Source organism: Mesoplodon mirus, assembly GCF_964341445.2.
Source record: "Mesoplodon mirus genome assembly, chromosome: 12".
Lineage (NCBI taxonomy): Eukaryota > Metazoa > Chordata > Mammalia > Artiodactyla > Ziphiidae > Mesoplodon > Mesoplodon mirus.
This window is the reverse complement of record NC_138988.1, coordinates 32,904,526-32,924,787: the sequence shown is the minus strand read 5'-3', so window position 1 is coordinate 32,924,787 and position 20,262 is coordinate 32,904,526. Positions and strand designations below refer to the sequence as shown.

The following is a 20,262-nucleotide window of genomic DNA, read 5'->3' as shown; positions in this document are numbered from 1 at the left end:
CTTCAGAAAGTGATGTAAACACTGTTTAATACTGCATGTTACAAACCACGCTTATGAATGCATTCTCAGAGGTCCATGAGTTTCATAAAAATTTGAAATTTCTTTGTTTTAATTTTAATGATAATAAAAATAAAATTATCTAAAATTAAGACACAACTTTTATCTGTGCTGACAATTTGTTTCATTCATTCATTCAAAATATATCTATTGAACATCTACTATGTGCCAGGCACAATACCAGGCATCGGAGATATAACAATGAGCAAAAGAGACAAGTAGCTGACCTCATAGAACTTAGAATCTAAAAAGGGGAGACAATCAGTAAACAAATAGAAGTATAGCATATCAGGAAACAGTGCTGATAACCCTAACCCTAACCGATAAATAAAACATGAAAAGGGTAAGAGGGTATTAATTTCATGCAGGATAGACAAGTAGTCAGTCATACTTCCTCACCAATGTGACATATGAGTAAAGATATTTGAAAGATATCTTCAGAAAATAAGACTTATTTTCCCCACGGTTGTCACAAACATTCTTAAGGGTCTATAAGAACGTTTTCTTATTTTTACTTTAAAAGGGACACATATACTAAAGTTTGGGGGAGACATAGGGGTGGATATTTTACAGTTGGAAGATAGCCTGAAAGGAAGATTAGAGGCAGAGAAGCCAATGAGGAAGGTATTGGAATAATCCAAGTTACAGGACAGGTAACTATAAACACCAGGAAAAGCTAGAGAAAAGACAAAATCAAATGAAAATACAAAAATACCTCTTTGCATGCATAGATGACCATGCATGAAAGTAAGAGAAATCCTTGGGAGCCAAAAAAAAAAAGGAAAATTAAAAATTAGATTAGTGAAAGGAGCTGAGGGTTTGTCTGTCAAGGGCTCAAAGCAGGGGCAGAGAGAGTGAGCTTGGGTTAACAGCCTTAGAAGCGTGCCAGAACAGGCTCTGGGCAAGTTAAAGCTGAGACCCCCTCCATAAAACTGGATCTGTGAAATGGTAGATGACAGCCTGAATTCTGGACTCAGGACAAGATAAAACTAGTTTCTCCAAGGGTCTACCTTCATGTGAATATGGGGTTCACTTTCCAGTGCCTAAAGTGGAGAAATAAATATAAAAATGATCCCAAAGTGATACCTGCAAAAATAAATGCTCTGGAAGTACAGTCTTTCAACCCAGATCATGCAGAATCTCAAAGATCAAATGATATTCAAAGAAAGAATGACTAAAAATTTTCTAAAATTCATTAAAGGTTGAGGGAAGCAAAATATATCCAAACAAGATAAGTAAAATTAAACTCACACCCAAATATAGCAAAGCAAAACTACAGAACATCAAGCATAAAGAGGAGGTTTTAAAAGCAACCAGAGAGAAGGCATAGATTAACTGCAAAGGAATAATGCAAGATGACAATAGACTTCAAGGAAGTAACAATATTATTTCAATAACAAAAGATTGAAACTGCTAAGAGAACACTTTCAACCTTAGAATTTTACTCCCAGGGCTTCCCTGGTGGCGCAGTGGTTGAGAGTCCACCTGCCAATGCAGGGGACACGGGTTCGTGCCCCGGTCCGGGAGGATCCTGCGTGCCGCGGAGCGGCTGGGCCTGTGGGCCATGGCCGCTGGGCCTGCGTGTCCGGAGCCTGTGCTCTGCGGCAGGAGAGGCCACAACAGTGAGGCCCGCGTACCGCAAAAAAAAAAAAAAAAAAAAGAATTTTACTCCCAGTTAACCTGCCATTCAAGAATGAAGAGAAAATAAAGTTATCTTGAGACAAAAACAGTTTACCACTAACATAATCCACCTGAAATAGCAGTGTGTTATACTAGCTCATAAGAGCCAAATTTTCTGGACTCTTGAGAGTCAGTTGACAATATGTTGGTTACTTGAAATCAGCCATGGTGGGAGTATTTACACCATGGAAAACAGCAAACACTAAAAATCAGGCTCTTTTGCCCTCAGGGAACCAGCTGTTAAACATTTACCAGCACACCACGAAGAACGTTAAGGAACTTCTAGAATATGTACTTCAAGCAAAAAGAAAAATCTAGAAGGAAGAATTGATACAAATGAAGGACAGGTGATCAAATAAATATGGTAAATGTTGTAATTCTAAGCACTGATTATATAAAACAATAATAATGATGACAACTAACTTGGACGGAATCAGGAGTTTATCAATCAGGTGATCAAATTATGCTGTGGTAACAAACCCAAAATCTCTATCGCTTAAAACAGCAAATGTTTATTTCTCACTGATGCTAAATATCCTTCAGAGGTTAGCAGGAGGACTCTGCCCATTGTAGCCCCCCAAGGACCTCATCTCAAAACTTTCTTCAACAACTGCTGCAGGTCATATGGTGAACTACACACTAGCTCTTGAAGCTTTCTGTTTCTCATACTTCATTGGCCAAAGCAAGTCACATGGCCATGCCTAATTTCAAAGGGGACTGGAAAGTATTCAATACAACACTATCATATCCCCAGGGAGATATATAAAGAAAAACATATAAGACTGGAGGCAAATGGTTGGTGTTAAAATATTCCAAATTCTTCATGGATTTTTTTTTTTTTAGAAAACTAAGATAAACAGGTTAACTTTAGACTTGAATTCAAGTGCACATGTTAAAATTCAAATGTAATAGTTAAAAGAATAGAGAATATAGCTTCCAAATCTGTAGGAAAGGAGAATAAAGAAAATGCAAACAATCAAAAAAAAGACAAAATTGACCTAGAAAAGGGAGAGCAAATAGGAAGCACAAAATAAAACAGTGGAGGGCTTCCCTGGTGGCGCAGTGGTTGAGAGTCTGCCTGCCGATGCAGGGGACGCGGGTTCATGCCCCACTCCCACATGCCGCGGAGCGGCTGGGCCCATGAGCCATGGCCACTGAGCCTGCGCGTCCGGAGCCTGTGCTCCGCAACGGGAGAGGCCACAGCAGTGAGAGGCCCGCGTACCGCAAAAAAAAATTAAAATAAAAAATAAATAAAAAATAAAATAGTGGAAATAAATCCAAATATATCAGTAATTACAATAAAGGTAAATGGAATAAACTTACCACCTAAAAGGACAGAAATCATCTTTTGGCATTTTTTAATGCTGCTATATCTGTTTATAAGCAATACGCCTAAAACTTAAAAACACAGAAAAGTTGAAAGTAAAAGGATGGATTCAGAACATAGGCATGAAATCACACAGGCATGGAAGCCACAAAACCTCAGGCAAATCCCTTAACCTGGGGGAGTGGCAGTTTCCTCCCCTGTAGGATGAGCTTTACAATGTTACACTAGTTCCACATATGAACCATGTTACAAAGTTCACAACACTTCACAATGTTATTAGGATAAGCTGTGTGTAAAGTGCTTCAAACAGGGCCTGGTTCATAGCAGCAGCCTGGCAAATGATAAGCTGTCATCTTACTAATCCTACCTGCCCACACACAGTCAGGTAGTGTTTGCAAACAGGACTTCAATCACTCTTCCCATCCCTATCCTCATGTACTTTTGTAATGTAACTTTGCTTCCACTCCCATCAAGAAGTCCAATCTATTTCTCCACCCACTGGGTGTCTTTTGATTAACAGAATTCAGAGGTGATGTCTGTGAGTTCCAAGCCAAGGCCTCAAGACAACTTGCCACTTCACTTTCATCCTCTTGAGGCTTCAGCTTCCAGCCAAGAAGGAGTTACAGAGACAGAATAATTTTCTCGCCTGAAACAACTAATAAACTAGACAACATATAAAACAATGGTTTCAAGAATAGTAATCCCTGACTTCCCTGGTAGCACAGTGGTTAAGAATCCGCCTGCCAATGCAAGGGACACAGGTTCGATCCCTGGTCTGGGAAGATCCCACGTGCCGTGGAGCAACTAAGCCATGTGCCACAACTGAGCCTGCATGCTAGGGCCCGCAAGCCACAACTACTGAACCCACATGCCACAACTACTGAAGCCCAAGCTCCTAGAGCCTGCGCTCTGCAAGAGAAGCCACCACGATGAGAAGCCCACATACCACAATGAAGAGTAGCCTCTGCTTGCTGCAACTGAAGAAAGCCCACGCACAGCAATGAAGACCCAACGAGGCCAAAAATAAATAAATAAAATAAATAAATTTATTTTTAAAAATATGTTAAAAAAGAATAGTAATCCCTGAAAGATGGGAATCAAATGAGGTGAGCACTATAACTGCCCCAGCCTATTGCCTGAAGACAATGTCCAGGCTGCAGCACAAGGAGGAGAATCCCAGGCAAAGACCTATAGTCTCCCTAGTTTGGGAGGAGTCTGAAAAAATCAAGGCAACTAAAGTTCACAGGGCAGAGAGCTGCAGAGGGTCCCCCTTGAGTATTCAGCTATTAACCATCAAATGTGTGTGAATAAACTGTGTGAGGCCAGGGAAAGAACCACCCAAAAGGATAGAGGAAACCATACTTGGAGCTCAGACTTTTGCCCTCTTGATATTAAGCCCAAGATACCCTCTTTAAGACTACGAGACCATGAGAAGAAAGACCCAAGCAGGGGCTTCCCTGGTGGCACAGTGGTTAAGAATCCACCTGACAATGCAGAGGACATGGGTTCAAGCCCTGGCCCAGGAAGATCCCACATGCCGCGGAGCAACTAAGCCCATGCGCCACAACTACAGAACCTGCACTCTAGAGTCCGTGAGCCACAACTATGAAGCCCGTGTGCCTAGAGCCCATGCTCCACAACAAGAGAAGCCACTGCAATGAAAAGCCCTCAACAAAGAGTAGCCCCTGCTTGCTGCAACTAGAGAAAGCCCACATGCAGCAACGAAGACCCAACACAGCCAAAAATTAATTAATTAATTAATTTAAAAAAAAAAAAAGAAAGACCCAACCAAAAGGCAGCACCAACCACCAAACATGTGACAGAGGCCATCTTAAACCAAACAGCCCTGTCGAATCACCAGATGACTGCAGCCTCATGAATGACCCTCGAAGAGATCAGCAGAAGAACCACCGAGCTGAGCCCAGCCAAGTCAGGCCAAAATTAATGATCCTCAGAACCATAAGCAAATAAAAGTATTATTTTAAGTCTCCAAGTTTGGGGCTGATTTATTACAGTGCAATAGATAACTGATATAAAAGACGCCTAAAACAATGTTGTATATACAGAAAAATGAGCAATAAACGTCCAGTAAATGGCCCATCCCTGCCTCCCACTGGCATAACCAATACCTAAGGGCAGCCAGCCCCAACTACAGCAAGAGTCATAGCCTTCTTGCAGGAAATTAAAACCATTCTGGAAACACGTTCTGAATCAGAGAATGGGGAAATATCACAGCTCAAATGTCAAATCTACTGTAAAACACTCCCAAGAGTCTGCTGATGGAAATACCCGCTTCTTCCTCTTGTTATCATGGAACATTGAAGATAGCCCTGCTCTTACCCCTATGTCAGGGTAGTCTGTGGGCCTCCTATCCTCAGCAGCAGCCATCCCCAGACACAGCTGAACAGTTCACATCTTACTTGTGGTGAGTCACTTAGCACGCTTCCTGTCCCTCAACAATAACTACACTGGATGCAGCATGCTGGGCTATTTTAATCCTTGAGAAAGAGGTCAGAACGCAGAGATTAAAGGATGACTAAGGAAGCAGCTTTGTGGTAGTGATGACAGAGGAAGCTGGCTTTACATTTATCAAGACCCTCCCCCCCACCATGACTCACCCTACCCTGGTGGGGAGAAATACCAGCTGCAGCCTCAGGAGCCAACAGTCCACAAGATAGTTCAAAACTCTAATGAGCTTTTGTGCATCTCCAAGTCAGGCTGCTTCAAAATGAGCATCTGTCTGCTGCCCTTGGCCACAGAGGAAAATGACAAGCCAGGAGTTCATGCCAATCTGAAAAGCCCAGATGAGCCTTAGACACAAGAGCCTGTTGGAAAGTTAAAAATTAAAAATCACCCCGGGCCCCTGGCTACCTCTGAGACCTCATTTCCCACCACGCTCACCTTCACTGAATAGACTACAGCTACCCCAGCCTCCTTGCTGTTCCTCGAGCATGCCAGGCACACTCCTGCCTCAAAGCTGTTTCTCTCACCCTTCCCTCTGCCTGGAATGCTCTTCCACCAGATGGCTGAATGAGTCCCTCCCTCACTTTATTTAGTTCCCCACTCAAGCGTCGTTTCCTCAGGGAGGTCATCATGACTACTCCATCTAAATCAGGCCCCTCACATTCGCCCTGGCATTCTCTATTCCCTTACCCTACTCTTTCCCCTCATACCACATAGCATCACTAGACATTACCACCATCTATCTATCTTTAACTAGTGTGTCTATCTTCTAACTAGACAGGAGCTCCGTGAGGGTAGGGATTTGACTATTTGTTAAAAACTGTACATTCAGTGCCAGAAACAGTGCCACACACCTAGTAGATGGTCGATAAATATTTGTTCCATAAATTAATTTATTAAATATATGATGTCCTCCATACATTATAAATGTATTGTCAATAGTTCTGTGTGTGGCTCATGAAAATTAAATTACAAGCTCTATAAAGACAGATGCTATACTTGTCTTGCTCACTTATGGACTATGTGTAAAAAGAATAACTAACACTTAAAAAGTGCTTACTCTGCATTGAGCCTTATGCTAAGCTCTTTATATGCATTTTCTCACATCTTCAAAACAACTTTATGAAGTGAGTGTGATTACCATCCCCTTTTTACAGATGAGGAAAGTCACAGCTGAGATTTAAGTCTGACTTTGCGACCCAAGTTCTTAACCCCAATGCTACGTTCCCAGGTAAGAAACAGAATGAATGAATGAGTGGATTATGAGCTAGAGATGTTCATCATGACTTGCTCTGGTCACAGCCTACTCCGAGCAACTCGGTCCATCCACAGCCAAGCTCCATGTCAGTTGGCCCTGCTCCTGCCCCCCCGCAACCAATCCAGTGGCTAAATGGACCAAGGAATAGGCCTCTCACCCATGGCCTGACTGGGCCATCATACGTCTCTCAGAAAAATGGAATTGGAAACTGAGAGCCTGAGGCAGTCAACAGAGGAAGCAAAGTTGCAAAGATTTCCTCAGGAGGATATGGGGCTTTGACAAACCGAAGTCGCAGGGAAGCCCAAGTTCTGAGGAAGCAAAATAAACATGGAGAAGGCTGTGGAAGGTAGTTAGTAAAGAGGGCAGAATAGGGCAGGAAAGCCATAGAAATGCCCAAAGGAAGAGCCAACTTAGATACCAGCAGTGCTTCAGTTTCAGCTCCAGTGAACCTCTGGTTTCTTTCTCTTGAGGTAGCTCGAACAATCTCAACTTACCCAATCAACCACAGTGTAATAAACTGGCCAGGCTAAACTATAGGATGAGAAATGGCATTCTTATCCAAGAGGACCCTCTCTGGAACCACACTGAATTGCTTACTAATCCTGGACATGTAAGAGAGAGCTAGGAGAGTTCCAGATTTCAGATTTTTCTCCCTCCACCACTCCTGACCTTCAAGGTCACCTACTTCTGCTGCTCTTCGTTATTTCTGGCCAGAAGGAGAGCTCCTGTGGCTGTGCATAGCCAGGCTGTTCAGTAGGTTCCCTAAGCAAAGCTTGTGGGCCTCTAGTGACTCATCTTTCTTTGTTTATGCCACAGCCCTCTCGTTCTCAGGAAGCAGCAGCACAGAGGCTGTGTCAGGCCAGGGTGAGGCACCTGCTTCACTTCTCCTTGACTCCTTTGTTCTCTGAGAACTCTCCTCACTCATGAGTTCTTTTCTCGAGGGTCCCATGATCTGTTTCTGCGATCTGGCTTTCTTTTGGTGAACCTCAGTCCCCCAAACCAGGGCTGCATAGGTCTAGATTCCACTTATGTTAAGAGCTCAAGTTCTTTCCCCACAAATGTTCCATGACACCTGGGCAGCCTGGGAGCATACAAAGGGAGTGCTGCTGCCTAACTCTGCCTGCTGACCAATTCAACTCAGCCCCAGTCAAAATATCCCCTTAGAAGACCACTGAAAGATAACGGACCCCTATTTACATCTCACTACTCTATAAATACACATCCGTGCTGCCGTCTCAAGCGACACCAAATTCCCTCAAGAGAATCAAAGAAACACTAACCAGAAGGAGCCTAATTCATTCCTTCCAGTCTGGGTATGATGAAACTGAGTTATAACAAGGCAAGGAGGAACCCCTCAGGCCCAAATAAGCCAAACATGAGTAAGGAGAATTCCTTTGTAGGTCTACCCTCCTCAAAGCACAATGTGGTTTAGTTCAGAAAACACTAACTGATGGCCAATATCAACAGTGTTCTACAGGAAGCTATGACCATACAAAGATGAGTAATGTCCTCTTCAAGGTAACTCAGTGGGAGCGAGACTGATCCACATATTTATGTGATAAGATAAGAATTTGTACATGTTATACGTGAGGCAGAAATAAAGTGCTACAGTAACCTCAATCAGGAGTGTAAAAAATATATATGACCAGAAAGGGCTCCAAGGAGAAGGTCCTCATGCTTCCAGTCTCAGCTTGACTGTTCCCTCCTCACAGAGGCTTCCATGACCTCACAGGCTGGGGTTGTGCCCTGGCTGCACAACCCCACAGCACCTTGGTCTTTCTTTCACTTCTATAACTGATTCATTTTCCGTATTTTTGTCACTAGATGCAAACTCCACAAAATCAGGAATCTCATCCTCAGTATCTCCCAGAGCGCCTGACACACTATAGGTACACAGTAAAGAAACATATGTATATGTGCATGTGTGTATGTATATGTGTGTGTTTGTGTGTATAATGAAATGAGTAGTATATACCACAACCATATTAGAGAAAGAGAAGGTACAAATGGGGATTTTCAGAATAGCCTTTGCAAAGGCAAAGAAGAAACGAAGAGAATAAGAAAAAAGAGGCAAAGCAGAAGGGTAAATAATAATAGCATGAAGTAACATTTACCAACCCCTTACAATAGCTCCGTACATGGATTCTCTCATTTAATCCTCCCAGCTGCTCTAAGAGGGAGGTAGTATTATTAGTCATGTTTTACAGACAAGGAAACTGGGGTAGAGAGAAGTCAAGTGATCACACAGGGTTATACACACCTAAGGTCACACACTGAAGAGTAAGAGCCTGACTGGAACCCAATGAGTCTGATCTCAGAAGCTGAACTCTTCATCACCATCTGACACTGAATTTGAAAAAGAGCAGTAGACTTTGTGAGAAGAGAGAGAAAGAAGCCCAGATTTGGTGTTTGGAAAAGTACAGGAACGTCTCCTCTGAGAGCTAGCTTCTTGAAGGATGCAGCTCCAGCCACCAGCATCCTAAAAGTAATTCAAATAAAAATGGTGGAAGAGGGCTTCCCTGGTGGCGCAGTGGTTGAGAGTCCGCCTGCCGATGCAGGGGACACGGGTTCGTGCCCCGATCCCGGAAGATCCCACATGCCGCGGAGCGGCTGGGCCCGCGAGCCATGGCCGCGGAGCCTGTGTGTCCGGAGCCTGTGCTCCGCAACGGGAGAGGCCACAGCAGTGAGAGGCCCGCGTACAGCAAAAAAAAAAAAAAAAAATGGTGGAAGAGCAGAGCAATAGACAAATCCATCGACATCAAAGCTCAGATATTTCCCTGTATCTTCCCAACGTGCCTTCCCCTAGCTCCCCCTTGGTCACCTTCTTTTATTTTCCAATAAAAAGACATTTATGGATCCTGAAAATAATCAAAAGCAAAATATTTTTTACAAATTATAACATGGGAAGTAGACTTCTGATATTTAAAAGATTTTGTTATGAACAGACTAAAGTATAAATTCTATTTTGAGAGAAGGCTAAGGATTTATTTTTTACTCTTTTACCCTAACTTTATTTAGAACATAAATCAGAAACAAATCCAGTTATACAAAATGTCCAACAATGAAAATCATTCGGCACAATAGGACTTTTTAAAAATAGTTTAAAGGATCTTCCAAAGCAATGACTGATTAAATAATTCTCTGATATTTAAAGTAAGCCAATGACTTCTATGACTTGCTAGCTTTCAGTAGATTTTGAAGATCCACCATAACCTGAAGTGGATACAACTCAGTTTTCTGTTTTGTAAAATATCCACTTTACTACCTGGTTTCCTCCAAAAGAGCCAAAGATAGGTAGCATATTCTTTTCATCCACTCCCTTTTCCTTTCAAGCACACACTTGTGTTAGAAGCATCTGGTTGTAACCACAGGACAGTTATACTTTGGCTGCCAGCCATTATCATTATTCTAAATAAATTCCTTAAATGGTTGCTAACCATCTTCCTATCTCCAATCTATAAGCTGATAGGAACAAAGTAAGAAAAATATTACTCTTTTATTTATTAATTTTTGAATAAACAATGTTATAAAAACTCCAGTGGGGGCCCAGTCTTGGCCAGCCCCCATACTTTTGTGAGTTTTACCCCAAGGAGCCCTATCAGGCTTTCACAATAAAGCCAGGAGAAAAGTCCTTTGGTTCTTCCTCCAAGGAGGCTGGGGAAAGGCAGTCATTATGTATTCCCAGAGCATTCTGTTCTACTTAACAAGGTCTGCCCTCAAAGTAAACTATCAATATTTTACCAGAACCTAACTGAGGGAAGGGAAATAGCCAACTCCAACTTTCTCTAGCCTTCCTGTCTCTCCTGAGAGAGAAAAAACAAAATGAAACTGAGAAGCCCTAGTGAAGGTCACAGTCCAGGGGCACAGGCTCACTAGCAGTCAGAAACCTAATCATAGGACTATTAAAGAACAACTTTAGACAAATTTCTAGTTGTCCAAGTGCTTTCACATATATTTTCTCATTTATTGCCATCCTGCAGGACAGTCAAGGAAAAGGATATTGTCCCATTTTGCAGATAAGAAACTTAAGCTCTGGGAGGATGCTAAACATTGGCGTGGCCAGACTTTAAATCCAGGTATTTAAACCCTTTCAGTCCAGAGCAGTTTTCACTAAACCACGTATTCTCCTATATAATTTATAGATTAGAAAGTGTTCACTAAATTACTGGATCAAAACTTAATTACAGGGCTTCCCTGGTGGCGCAGTGGTTGGGAGTCCGCCTGCCGATGCAGGGGACGCGGGTTTGTGCCCCGGTCCAGGAAGATCCCACATGCCGCGGAGCGGCTGGGCCCGTGAGCCATGGCCGCTGAGCCTGCGCGTCCGGAGCCTGTGCTCCGCAATGGGAGAGGCCACAACGGTGAGAGGCCCGCGTACCACAAAAAAAAAAACAAAAAACTTAATTACAGTCCCCAACTTATAATACTAATACCATTTATCGAGCCTTTACTTTAGGACGGACACTGTGACAAGTTCTTCCCAAGCATTATCTCATTTGATGCTCACTGTATTCCTTATGAGGGAGATATTTTACTGCTTGGCCCATTTTCCAGTAAAAGTCTCAGGATCATAAAGGCCCAAGGTCACACATCAAGCAGGGGTAATTAAAAGGCGAGCCCTTAACCACGTGTGCTTCATTCTAAACATGGCAGGTGGCAAAGACTCCCTCCTTGATTAAACTTTGATTAGGCTCCTCTGAGCACTCTCATCAACTAGACCTCAACTTGGCCTCTGTCCTGTCCTTGCCAGGCCTGCAAAACCCAGTCTTAACAAGAACCTGTTAAGTCAGTTTAAAGAGAATCCCCCACCCTAGGTATCTGGTGATGTTCCTCATCCTCCTCCTTTGAGGTCTAAGTCCCTGGCCTGCCTTTAGCAAGAATTCTCCTACCCTTGATGTCTCCCCTTAGTAATTTTCCACCCACTCACCCCCTCACTCTGCTCATTGGCTATAACCTCCAGCTGTCTTTGCTGTACTCCAAGTTAAGCCCCATCTCTCTCCTCTAGTGCAATACCCCTATTGCAGTAATCTTGAATAAAATCTTCCTTACCATTTTAACAAGTGTCAGAATAATTGTTTTGTGAACACAGGAATGATACTCCAACAAAATAACAGTTCTCAGGAGCTTCTGGAACCAAGTTTCTACCATGCAGAAGACTCTGAAGCTTTGTTGACTTGCACCCCACAGGCCTACAAGGCCTATACGTGCCCAGCTTCAAGACCGAAGAAAGAGCCTAGAGTTAGGTGGCAGAGACATCAGTGGTTTAATGGATAGGGGGAGCTTACCGTGTGAAGCAAGGTCCTGAAGCGACAACCCACCCTGCGCGGCAGGACACAGCGGCAGCCTTCACTCCCGGCGAAAGGGGAGGTTACTACTTATAGGGGGAAGTGACGTCAGGTTGGCTCATTGGTTGCCAGGGAAACCAGCAGAGGAGCACACCGCTCATGCGCCTCTTTGATAAGCTATCAAGGCGCAGGTATTTTGATTTAACGGTTAGAACAATCACCAGCTGGGGTGGGGGTAAGTATGTAGGAAGGTCAGTCATGTGAGTAGGGTGTAGGTGAAATAGGCACTGGTCGAGCAGGGGATGTACAGAGAGCAAGAGAACAGCCACTTTGGGTGGCCTCATCATACACACTTGTACATACTAAGATGTTCAAGCACTATTTTAAATCAGTATTTGATGTGATGGGGGGGGAAAGTACAAGAGCACCAAGCACCTAAACATGGGAAGTGAAGGCTGGTAGGCCCATGTGGAATCAATCACACTTAAGTAGCTGCACCCAGCCCAGCCCAGCCCAGCCCAGGCAATGATTTGTAGGCATGTGGCTTTGAGGCACATCAGTTTCTCACTCTCCCCATCACCAACATTTGCCTTCTGGACCCCAAAAGCTAAGAGAGTAAAGATGATGAAACCTCACATCTAGATTTTCGGGGCCAAGCACTCCACTCACAGCCAAAAAAGGGTACTCACTGTACCCACAAACCCAGATTATGTAAGACCTAATTCATGCTGAAGGTTTACTGGTGAGACCATTCCCATTGCCTCCATTCTGAGCTTTCAGGGTTCAGAAAGCAGAGCAGGGAAGACGGGAATCTAACAGCCGCTTACAAGAACCCTTCTGAAATAGGCTCTGGGGACTGACTCCAGGGGAGAGACTTCCTATATTACACACACACACATACACACACATACACATGCACAGAGTTGCTTTTGCTCTGAGAGGAAAGGTGCTTACGGAGGCATTGTAAACTATTGTCAAAGCATACAAACTCATCTTATCCCTGAGTCATCACCATAAGGATAATAACCATGACAAAAATAATAGCAGCTACTAGTTATTGAACACCTGCTGGTGCCAACAGGGTACTAGTGACTTAGATCATTGTGTTTACTCCTAACAGCCCTGTGAGTTGACTAGATTTTCCAATGAGAAAACTAAGGCTTAGAGAGGTAAAGTAACACGTCCAACAGCACCCAGCAGAGCCAGGATTTCTACCCAGATCCGTCCAGTTCCAAGACCAGCGTTCCTTCCACCTCATCCAGAAATTCACGTCAGGAATCATTCTATCAAACACATGAGTGCAACTCAATACTCAGTGTCTCAGTGTCAAAGCCCTTCCTGAGCCAATTAGTTTCACGTGGTAACACACACCAGCCACAGAGTAGTTGCTCAGTAAATATTTGCTGAATGAAAGAATCTGTTTAGGTTCTTAATATTTCCAGTTTATTGAGGACTATATCTTTTGCCTCAGGGCTCTTCTCACCAGATTTTCCTACTTTGTTTGGTAACAACAATGGAAACTGTTATATCCCTTTGTTATGGACTGAATGTTTGTGTCTCCCCAAAACTCATATGTTGAAATCTAACCTTCAAAATGATTAGGTCATGAGGAGGGTGGAGCACTCATGAATGGGATTAGTACCCTTATAAACAAGACCCCAGAGAGCTCTCCTGCTCTCTCTCTCTCTGCCATGTGAGGCAAGAAACAAGAAAATGGCCATCTACAACCTGGAAGAGGGCACTCACTAGAACTTGTCCATACTGGCACTCTGATCTCAGACTTCCAGCCTCCAGAACTGTGATAAATAAATTTCTGTTGTTTATAAGTCACCGAGTCTATGGTATTCTGTTACAGTAGCCTGAACTAAGACACCCTTTGATCCCATAATTGCACTCCTAGGAATCATATCCAAGAGGATAATCAGAGAGGCTCTTTTATTTAGAGAGACAGGGTGAGTCAGAGAAAGAGAGAAAGAAGAAAAAGGAAGAAGAGGAAAAAAAAAATTTTAATTCCCAACATGGACACTACATTTTCCATTTACTTGGCCTCAACAGTAAGGGTATGGCATTTTTGAAGCAAGAGATGAATCCTTTGGAGGAAGTCATGTGTTCATTTCTCACTGAAAAGGTAAAGTTTTCAGTTCATGCTGCCAGAGCCTTTTCCAGTATCCAACACATGGTCACACTTGGTTCACACATAGTAGCCCCTCACAGATAGGATAAAATCAGTTGACTGGACCCATGACCTAATTGTCAGAGATGGTCCATTAAATTCTTATGCTCTCTCTCATCTACAGCTGGTAAGAATGTAAACTGAAACACCCCCTCAAAGGGCAGAGTGGCCATCTGGATCCAGAGACTTAAATGTGTGCCTTCTCTTTGATCTCCTGAGTCCATTACTAGGAATGCAACCCAAGGAAATCATCTGAAAACCAGACAAGGATTTAGGTTGCAGAACATTCTTTGAGTTTCTCACGTTGACAAAATTTAGCAAACAACTTCAATGTGGGATACTGGAGAAATGGTTAAATAAGTTGTGCTTCAGCCATTTGGTGGATTATGAAGTAGAGAATAATAAAAATCCCATCTCTCACATATGTTTAATGGCATGGGTAAATGCTCACAATAAAACATTAAATAAAAAAGCAAGACTCAAAACTGTAACACTATTAAACCAATTTTTCTAAAAAATAAAAATTAGGGCTTCCCTGGTGGCGCAGTGGTTGAGAGTCCACCTGCCAATGCAGGGGACGCGCGTTCGTGCCCCGGTCCGGGAGGATCCCACATGCCGCGGAGCGGCTGGGCCCATGAGCCATGGCCGCTGAGCCTGCGCGTCCGGAGCCTGTGCTCCGCGGCAGGAGAGGCCACAGCAGTGAGAGGCCCGTGTACCGCAAAAAATAAATAAATAAATAAAATAAAAAATAGATAAGTTATTTTGTCTTTACATATATGCATATCAAAGACCGTAAGGAAATACCAAAATGCTAACTAACAAACGAAAATGCCATCTTTGGCTGCTAGAATTATTTTTTTTCTTCTTTATACTTTATATTTCCCAAATGAACATATATTTTTTTCATCAGAAGAAGAAAACGTAATTTTTTCAATGAATGAATTTTAAAATCTATGTTCACCTTCCAGGAAATTGGTTTGTGCTATCTATAACAGTCAGGTCATCCCAGAGAAGTGACAAATCATTAAAGCACAACAAAACAGAAAATTCTAAAGAATAAGATGAAACACATTCCAAAGTATAACTCCAGTCACTCCCAGGAGGCTTTTCCTTACATTTAGCCCACTCCCTCCCATTGTAATTTAGAATCATTTAACTTGCTTTGTAATCTCATCACTAGTCTTTGAATCCCTAGGGTATCACACAGTGCCTAACACAGAGGAATCACTCAGTAAATGCTTATTTAATCTCAAGAGCAACCATCCAGTGGACTATGGAAGCCATGGTTTCATTATTCCCTCAAATGTTCTTATCCCTCTTCTAGCAACAGTCCCCCTTTGCTTTGGCTAACTCATGCTCCCTCCTCACCACTCAGGTGAGGCTGTCCGTCATTCACAGCCTCCTGACCAGACACAGGGACAGTTCAAGAAGTGGGGATATGGACCAAGCAGGGGCAAAGTTCTTCCCTAAAATCAACATGGGGATATTGAGGGACAGAAGCACTTCCCCCCAACACACCACAGAGGCCAAGGTGCCTAAAGCATTGGGGGGCCACCTTCTCCATATGAAAAGCCATATTATAAAGTCATATCGGCAGGAGGACAAAAGGAGACTGACAAGAAGAGGGAAGGAGGGCTGTGAGATGAACAGAGACAAGGCAAGGGCTGCAGAATGATGTCCAGGTCAAGAGGAGCAGAGACCAATGACAGCAGAGAGAGTTCTTGAAGCCTTGAAACCCCAGTTCCAGCCCTGATGACCCCATTCCTACAATGTAGCCTCAATTCTGTCCTTCCTAGAAATGGTGAGACAATAAATTCCCATTTTTCTTAGGCCAACTTGGTTTAGGTATCTATATGTGCAACCAAAACTGTCCTGACTTCCTGGTGTCTCTAATAACTATAAACATGAAATATTAAGTTAGAATCCTTAAGAAATATTGCATAGGAAAAAAAAGCACTGCTTTGTTTCTGAGAGACTAGGGAAAGACCATGCCTGATAAACTTACTTATTAGAATAGCTGAAAACACTTGAGAAGTTGCCAAGCTGATTGATACTGATCTTAAAGTTGGCAATAAAAATCTCTTGTAAAAAATTTGAATGTGAGGAAAGCTTATAGGATTGGAATATAAAAATATATATATTTATTGAAGGGTGGCATTAATACTAGCACATTAGGTTAAAATGTGACTTCTAAAAGGTAGATTCTCTTCCAGTTAGCAAGAAGACTATTTAAGGGCTTCCCTGGTGGCGCAGTGGTTGAGAGCCCGCCTGCCGATGCAGGGGACACGGGTTCGTGCCCCGGTCCGGGAAGATCCCACATGCCGCGGAGCGGCTGGGCCCGTGAGCCATGGCCGTTTGAGCCTGCGCGTCCGGAGCCTGTGCTCCGCAACGGGAGAGGCCACAACAGCGCGAGGCCCACATACCGAAAAAAAAAAAAAAAAAAAAGAAGACTATTTAACATGCTCACCATTAAAGAACGAACTGAAAACTCATTTCATCTCAAGGTCCCACCTTCTCTCAAGTTAGCACGTAAAGGGTCCATATGAGACACATACATGTCAGTCACAATTCTCCCATGATTTCACCTAGAACAGATCATGATTTTCACAGATACATGACTAGGGGATGGTTTTGAGTCAACTGAGAAAGCTGTAATTAAAAAAAAAAAAAAAAAGTGAGGGGATATTCTGATAGGCAGCAGCTCCAGTGTGCATTATATATAGAGTGGAACATTTTGCCTAAGTGTTATTAATGACCCATAAACCATAAGATGAAATGCAAAACCATGAGCAAGACACCTTAAGCTAATGGAGCCTTGTAAATCAGAAGGCAGTGCCTGAAGGAAAGTAGACTGAGAACTAAAAACACATATTAAAAATCCAGATCAAATGAGGCACCAGACCAAAGAAGCCATCTAAACAACAATTAGAACCTAAGTTCACTTAAGTTAGGGTTTACTTGAAAACTGTATCTGAGGATAGAAAGACAATTTTGCCTCTATACTCTGCTGTGAGCCATCCTTTCATTCATTCATTTGCTGAATGAACACACAAGGTTTGCAGCTGTGCACCAAGCATGGGGACACTTGGGGATAAACAGGGTGAGTGGGCCTCAGCCCTCATGGAGCTTACAGTTTCAAAGTAATTAAAACACACTGAGTATTTTTTAAATAATAAGATTAAGCAATTCAAGCAACTTCATTGAAGCTGGGCTCTGAAGGGGAAGAGATGCTAGCTAGTTAGATGACAAAGAGTGAGGGGAGAGAATCTCAGACAAAAGAACACCAAGTGCAAAATCCCTGAGGAGAGGAGTAGGGTGTATAAAAGGTACTTAGAGAAGACTAGGAAAGAGAGACAGCACCGTGCTATGGGTAAGAGCATGGACTCTAGCGCCAATGGACCTGTTTGAATCCTACCTCCACCTGACATTTATTAACTGGGTGACCCTGAGTAAGTTACTTAACCTCTCTGTGCTTCCTATTTAAAATAGGAATAATAATTTCTATACAATGGAATTATTAGAATACTGTCTGGCACATGGAAAGGTGTTTAGTAAGTATTGTGGTTGGAATACAAAGAAAAGGGGAGAGTAGCATGAGGCTGGGTCCAAATCACACAGGGTACTGATGAGAAGAAACATAAGCAGACTAGGTCTTTTTTTTTTTTTTTTTTTTTTTTTGGCGGTACGTGGGCCTCTCACTGTTGTGGCCTCTCCCGTTGTGGAGCACAGGCTCCGGATGCGCAGGCTCAGCGGCCATGGCTCACGGGCCCAGCCGCTCCGCGGCATGTGGGATCTTCCCAGACAGGGGCACGAACCCGTGTCCCCTGCATCGGCAGGCGGACTCTCAACCACTGCGCCACCAGGGAAGCCCAGACTAGGTCTTTTTAAAAGATCCCACTGACAGTTATCAGGACAACTGATGAGGGTATGGTGATGAATGAAGATGTACCAGCCAGCCAGTAAGAAAGTTTCTGTGGTATGTGGCTGAAAAAGAAGGAAAGATCAGTGGGGATAGTGTTGAGGCCTTGGAAAATGTTTATATGACATTATTATTCTATGTGTTTATGATTTCAATTTTATCACTGATGAAAAAAAAGAAACTTCATAGAAAAGCCAGATACTAACACATCGATCTTTATTACTCTAATTCCTACTAGATAAACACATGATTATTTTATAACCTCAGAATTTTAATAGGGGCATGAGAGGTATGGTCAAGGCATAGCCTTGTGACATTTGAGAAAAACAAATATGAATAGACAAATACTTGAGGCAAACTCTCAGCACTAGGACCTGCAGAGCCTGGCCTTAATAGTACATAAGCCAAAGGGGACTAAGAAGTGCTTCAAGCTCCCAGATACCTGCATTTTCTTCCATGTGTTTTCTTCCTGGAAAAATAGGCTCTTTCTTTAAAGAAATGACTGCCAACAGGCATGACCCACATTTGTAGGCAGGAAGGCACGGGCCCACTGTGCCAAACCACAGTTCCCACACTCTGGCTACCAGGTAAACCCCAGCCTTTCAATGTAGAGGTAAGAGCTCAGATTATGCGTAAAATAGATAGCTAGTGGGAAGCAGCCGCATAGCACAGGGAGATCAGCTCGGTGCTTTGTGACCACCTAGAGGGGTGGGATAGGGAGGGTGGGAGGGAGGGAGACGCAAGAGGGAAGAGATATGGGCACATATGTATATGTATAACTCATTTACTTTGTTATAAAGCAGAAATTAACACACCACTGTAAAGCAATTATACTCCAATAAAGATGTAAAATAATAATAATAATAACCTCACCCATTTAAAAAAAAAAAGAGCTCAGGTTATGGAGTCAGGAGCTCAGACCCAGGTTTGGGTCCTAGCTCTACCACAGACTAGTTATGTGACCCTAAGTAAATTACTTAATCTCCTTTGATCCTCAGGACCCTCATCTGCAAAATGGAGAAAGCAATTTCACTTGCCCCTAAGGGTTGTTGTGAAGATGACTTGATATACTATTTATAAAGCACTTCTCATATGGAGTAAGCACTTAATAAATGGCAGTTATGATTATTATCTCTGTGTGGTTCCTGCAATGCCACCAAAATTGGGGATTAGAAGAGGTAGAGAAAGAAAACACTGCTGGTAAATTGGTCACCTGTTTTGAAAAACTGGCATATAGACTAATGGTGAAGATATACCTACCCCACACTCCACTACTTCCACTCCTAAGTGTACACCCAACTGAAGCACATCCCACGTGCACCAAGAGACAAGAACAATAAAGTTCACAGGAGTATCATTCATCATAGCCCCAAACTGGAAACAACCCAAATGTCCATCAACAATAGAATGGAAAAATAAATGATGAAATGATGGTACCTTTATATAATAAAATACCACATGGTGCCAAAAAATGAAAAACAGGGCTATACTCAACAAAAGGGATGAATTTCTCAAACCCAATGCTGAATGAAAGAAGCCAGACACGAGAGTAAGACTCGATGATTCCATTAGTATAAACTTCAAAAACAATCAAATTAGCTCTAGTGTTGAAAGATGCATACTTGGGGGGTATAAGAATAAATAAAAGAGATTACCATTAAGTCAGGGTAATGGCTGGCTTTGGGGGGAAGTCAGGGGTTGTGACTGAGAAGGAAAACACGGAGGCTTCTGAGGTTCTGTTTCTAGACCAGGATGATGGTTATATGTATGTGATACTGATTCATTAAGCTATATATTTAGGTTTTGTACACTTTCTGTCTGTATATTTGTGATATTTCACAATAATTGAAAAACTAAATATTCTGCCTGCCCCATCTAATCCAGGCCCTCTTTTCAGGAGTGTCAGAGGATTGAGGAATGTGGTCTATGTAGTTAGCTCTGCCTTTCCAAACCCCCTGTCTCCTTGAGCCAAAATCCTAGTGGAGGCTGACAGGAAGGGAGGATGCAGGAGAGATGAGGAGGTGGACCCACCACCTACGACTGTCTAGACAGAACTGCCTAACCTTTGCATTCTGGTCAAGGGATACTTGTGAAGTCAGCCCC

General features: G+C 42.9%; 1 protein-coding gene across 9 annotated transcripts in view; it reads right to left on the bottom strand.

Moving 5' to 3' along the window:
• Window positions 1–20,262, bottom strand: part of ERC2 (ELKS/RAB6-interacting/CAST family member 2) — a 968,268-nt gene that overhangs the window by 827,568 nt on the left and 120,438 nt on the right. Inside the window, exon 1 of one of the 9 annotated variants that reach the window (XM_082637448.1) lies at window positions 5,405–5,491. The exons of the other annotated variants lie outside the window; for them this stretch is intronic. Within the exon in view, the coding sequence (XP_082493574.1) occupies window positions 5,405–5,452 (48 nt within the window). The 5' untranslated portion in view covers window positions 5,453–5,491. Of the gene's footprint in view, window positions 1–5,404; window positions 5,492–20,262 lie in introns of those variants that run through there. 9 annotated transcript variants of the gene reach the window in all.